At 37.3% G+C, this 5,143-nt stretch overlaps 1 protein-coding gene across 1 annotated transcript in view; it reads right to left on the bottom strand.

The window, feature by feature from the left end:
* Positions 1 to 5,143, bottom strand: part of LOC106475077 (protein dachsous-like) — a gene marked incomplete at both ends in the record, with an annotated part of 35,833 nt that overhangs the window by 1,800 nt on the left and 28,890 nt on the right. Inside the window, 4 exons of the mRNA XM_013935771.1 lie at positions 2,309 to 2,460; positions 3,008 to 3,265; positions 4,640 to 4,742; positions 4,852 to 4,992. Of these exons, the coding sequence (XP_013791225.1) occupies positions 2,309 to 2,460; positions 3,008 to 3,265; positions 4,640 to 4,742; positions 4,852 to 4,992 (654 nt within the window). The remainder of the gene's footprint in view (positions 1 to 2,308; positions 2,461 to 3,007; positions 3,266 to 4,639; positions 4,743 to 4,851; positions 4,993 to 5,143) is intronic.

Here is a 5,143-nt window from a genome sequence, read left to right as displayed (position 1 = left end):
AGCGAATTGCATCCCAAAGGAGGGTATAATACGCAGTAGGTTGTCCAGGGTCCGCTGAGCGGCATCCTGTGATTCAGCCTATCCGGGCTGTAAATTAAGAAGCGTGCAAAATTACCATTCAAGTTCTATCTTTAACTTCCCTTAAGTCGCACCTCCTTTGATTTTGAATCCGAAATGGTCAAATCGAGGGAAATGAGAAGAAGAAAAATATCTGCAGTTTACGTGAAATTCCTTCGTGTTTTTTTTTCATCCAAATTTTTGATTGCCTTTCAATAGTAACAAGTGTTCCAAAGACATGAATTAATAATAATAAAGAGAAAGTAGACAACGAACGCAGCTGAACGATGCACGCACTGGAAATAAAACTATTAATTGCTAAACATTTGATAGCAATACAAGTGGTACCAGGCGGAGGCTATTGGGGTCTCAATAGTGATTAACGAATCGGACTCTTGAAATGTTTCTAGAAATCCGTCTATTTATCTTGTACAACTGCGTTAGAGTTTACCGTACAAGATAAACTCCTCACATTTACAAAAGTAAGTTTTACTTCCGGAGGAGAGGGTATAGCAATTGGGTTCGTTTGTGTCTGTCTGTCACTCTGTGTTTCCGCGCGCATATCTTAAAAACCAACAGACTGATGTATACGAAATTTTTTTACATAAGATGGGAAGTCAGTATGGAACAGTTTTCCACAAATTTGGTCCAGATCCAAATCAGAATTCGGAAACTGGAAGTTACACACCGACTTTCTAGACTTCACGTTGTGACTCGGGCTGAATAAGTATTGGCTTCTATGGTAGACTAATCATTATTGGCGTGATTCTATGATAAGCTAGTCATGATTGGCTTGAACAAGAAGAAGACCTTGATCGAGAATTGTGATGTATGAAACAACAGCTGTGATCGTTCAGTTGTCCGAATTGCACCAACACCATAACTGCCATACAGTTCATCAAAAGCTCTTGGAAAGATGGTGCAAGCCTGGACTTGTCGGAAAACAAAGGCAAGAGGGTGTGATAGCATTTGTGATGTTCACTGCTGTTGACTTACAATATTGCCTGGAATGAGAAGTGGCTTCCATCTAGCCACTCTGTCATTGTAGCCAATGTTATGAAGACACCTTTTAATGGTATTGGGGTAAACTTCCACCTGCAAGAAAAGTTACCGAGCTATACCCGAATTTGCACGCCGAAGTTATTTGCATATGACGTCATGGAGATGGTTCATTTGTATTCTTGGGGGTGTCTATTTAGTTACTGATGGGCATTGTACACTGACAGAGAGGTCATAACATAGCTCTCAGTAGATAAAGCATCTGAAGTAGGCTTATAAAGATATATCAATTTTGAGTTCTTTTGGAGTATCAAGGTATTAATTTTGTACTACTGTTTTTTATTCTACTTTTTACTTCCACAGAAACTAGATATAATCCACTTAAAATGACCTATTTAAGCTAAGATTTGTAAAATGTGTTTTAAGTTTGATGTCTATGATTTGATTATATTATATAGTCAGCTTATAATACCACATTCTATCTACATTTCAAACAGACAGGAACTCAAACTTAAATAAGAACACTTTTAGTTTGGGGGAGCTTGGTCGAGTGGATTGGACTCGTACTTGAAATGTTACGGGTTCGAGACTTGCCCGGGACATTTTATTGCGTTCTTGGGTGAGACACTTCATCACAGTTCTTTTCAGTCTATCCAACTGTATAATGGCTACCAATGGGTAAATGGGGGTTAACATGCGATGTAGTGGTATCTCATCCATGGAGAACGTGTCACTATTCTCCACTTGTTGCCACGGGAAACCGGTCTTATGTATCTTTCGAAATGCGTCACCATTCTCCACTTGTTGCCACAGGAAACCGGTCTTATGTACCTTTCGAAATGTGTCACCATTCTCCACTTGTTGCCACATAAAACCGGTCTTATGTATCTTTCGAAATGTGTCACCATTCTCCACTTGTTGCCACAGGAAACCGGTCTTATGTACCTTTCGAAATGTGTCACCATACTCCACTTGTTGCCACAGAAACCGGTCTTATGTACCTTTCGAAATGTGTCACCATACTCCACTTGTTGCCACAGGAAACCGGTCTTATGTACCTTTCGAAATGTGTCACCATTCTCCACTTGTTGCCACAGGAAACCGGTCTTATGTACCTTTCGAAATGTGTCACCATTCTCCACTTGTTGCCACAGGAAACCGGTCTTATGTACCTTTCGAAATGTGTCACCATACTCCACTTGTTGCCACAAGAAAACGACAAGGATTAACTTACTTTAACTCCTAGCATTACCTGAGTTTTATCCGATTTTGGAGGGTCACTGTTGTCCACTGCCACGACGTGAAGTCGATAATGACTTTGGAAGCTGTTCTTCAGTGCTTTCAAAATTCGAACTTCTCCAGTAACCTCATCTACACCGAAAGTCTCTGTCACCTGTTGGTCACCTGTAGTTAATGAGACATATTGTATAAATTCTAAGTCTTTCTCGTCAAGTCCTTTATACATATTTATAACAACTAAGAATTCCGATATTTTATAAACATTCAAAAGTCTGAAATACGATCAATGCACATCTTTCTTGGGTAGAGTTTGTTACTATAATACATTAACTGAATCATCTTGGCTTTAACACGTACTCATACATAGGGATATATTATGTTTGTTAATATAAATAATGAGTTATTTTGTAAAGAAGTGAAACTGCCTAAAATAACTCAAGTCGGGGTCAAGGTTCACGGTCAGAGTTCATCTATCTGTGTGCTTGTAGTCTTAAAAGCTTGGCTTTTTCTCACCTTGTGAACCGTTTAATGTAACCAATAGTCATTACAAAATGTTAGAATCTTCCCTACAATAAACAATCATTATTGGTATTTAACGTATAAAAAAACAAAAAACACTAGAACGCCATATTATTATCCTAAAAAAATAAATATTTAATTTTTCAAAGTTGTACAATGTGTTAACAACTACTCGTACGAAAGCAGTCCTTACCTGACAATAAGTATCGAAACTTTCTTTCACCAGCATTCAGTCTGAATATCACTTTACCAACTTTCGAGCTTTCGGCGACCTCTAGTGTGTATACTGATTTTTCAAATTCTGGAGCAATGTCTTCGGTGTCTATGACATTAACCAATAGTTTCACACTGGAGCTTTGGCTTGGATTCCCATGGTCGTAAGCTATAACAGTTATATTGTATGATTCTTGTTCCTCGTAGTCCAGTTTTGAGAGGGTCCAAACTGTTCCGTCTGCAAACATAATTTGTGTAGTAGCAGCCATATTGAAACGTCTAAAATGTTTTACATAGATTAAAAACAACTATAAATAGAAATACGCCAGCATTAGTCCATACAGGAATTTTAAACCTGAATGCCTCCTTAGTCACACGTGGGCCTAACGGTCAAAGGGCATCAGCAACCTACACGGTTACACTTAACAAAATGGCGGGATTCATTGTCATCTCACAAAAGTATTTAACAAGACGTCTTTATTGCCACTATTGGTTAAATCTTAATATATGTTCACAAGAACGTCTAAAAGACATACACGAGAACCAAGAACATACAAGCTGCTCAAACGAATCTATGATTACTTTTATTTCTTAACATTCAAATTACCTTTTGACCCTTTCAATAGCCCTTGGGACCACATACTCATCGTATTGAGTAATTTTATGTTTCGCCTGTTACAACAAAACACTCACGTGTAAAGGCTGGTGAAACCACTCATTTGATATTTACAGGGAGTAGAGTCCCAACAGTAATAAGTAATATTAGTTGCAATAATAATGCCATTCTGTATTTAATTGTTTTTCATGGCTTATTGTTATTCGGGGCTTTGTAACCAACAAAGTCAAGAACCAATAAGCAGTTTGTAGCACAGGTTTGGCTCAATGTTATTCGGGACTTTGTAACCAACAAAGTCAAGAACCAATAAGCAGTTTGGAGCATACGTTTGGCTCAATGTTATTCGGGACTTTGTAACCAACAAAGTCAAGAAACAATAAGCAGTTTGGAGCACAGGTAGTCTAGAAAAACTTGTTAAAAATCTATCGGTAAGTCTAGTGTTGAAATATTATATTTACAACACTACAATGAGCACATTGCTTGTTTTAAGGTTTTGGTTTCAGTTAAGATTTATGGAGAACAAATTGTAATCAGTTCGACAGAATTTTATCAAAATGTGCAGTTCAGTGTTTACTTCATTCAACCTGTCGTATTTCATTAAGAAAACATCAGTGCATACTTGTCAACAAACTACGGTGCCCAAAAATAGATGATTAAGAAACTCAAACCTACCAGCGTATAACAATGCCCACATCCAAATTTATTAGATTCGTTGTTATGTACCATTTTGTTTTCCAGTTTCTAGTGTTTTAGTTAAAGTTTAATCTCCCAGCGTCATTTAGAAATTATCATACTTGAGCGTTCGATGTTCTTTGCCAAACTTTAGATTCCATCTAAATTCACAAGCTTATTTAAGGTTTCATCTCAACTGATTGGCGTCAGAACCGCGGAAAAGGCAGGACAGAATTATTACCATTACTGACGTACTGAAATATCGTATATACATTTTCAAGCTGTAATTATTCTTAAACGATCTACTGTTGAGAATTTATTTACCTTTACTGTCGATATAAAATCGATTCTTGTGACCTTCACCGAGTTGATAAAACACCAGACCATTTTCTCCCAGATCGCCATCAAACGCAGACACTCTTGTAACCTATATGAAATCAGTGCAATATTTGAATGTAAGATCTCGATTTTTTCAAATTCACCTTTAGTGCTATGTTTCAACTTTCAAAAACTTTAAAGATGATTTCGGTTCTCACCTTTAATCCAGGATCTTTGTTTTCGATAACGTCGGCGAGATAAAGGTCAGTTGAAAATCGTGGTCGTTCGTCATTTACGTCCTTCACTTCTATGGTGACCTTTACTGTGGAATTTAGCGGTGGTTCACCGTAATCCAAGGCCTAGAACAATAATTAGTTATATATATGCTTACCGGTTTTCACTGTGGTAAAATTGGAAGCTTGATAAGCAGCATCTTCACGTCACTACATTATTATTATATTTACGTGCAAATAATTATTTGAAATTAGTTGGTAACCAAACATTTCGCAC

Source organism: Limulus polyphemus, unplaced genomic scaffold (genome assembly GCF_000517525.1).
Source record: "Limulus polyphemus unplaced genomic scaffold, Limulus_polyphemus-2.1.2 Scaffold8055, whole genome shotgun sequence".
NCBI classification, from domain to species: Eukaryota; Metazoa; Arthropoda; class Merostomata; order Xiphosura; family Limulidae; genus Limulus; species Limulus polyphemus.
The sequence above is the reverse complement of the archived record's forward strand: the minus strand, read 5'-3'. Positions and strand labels throughout refer to the sequence as shown.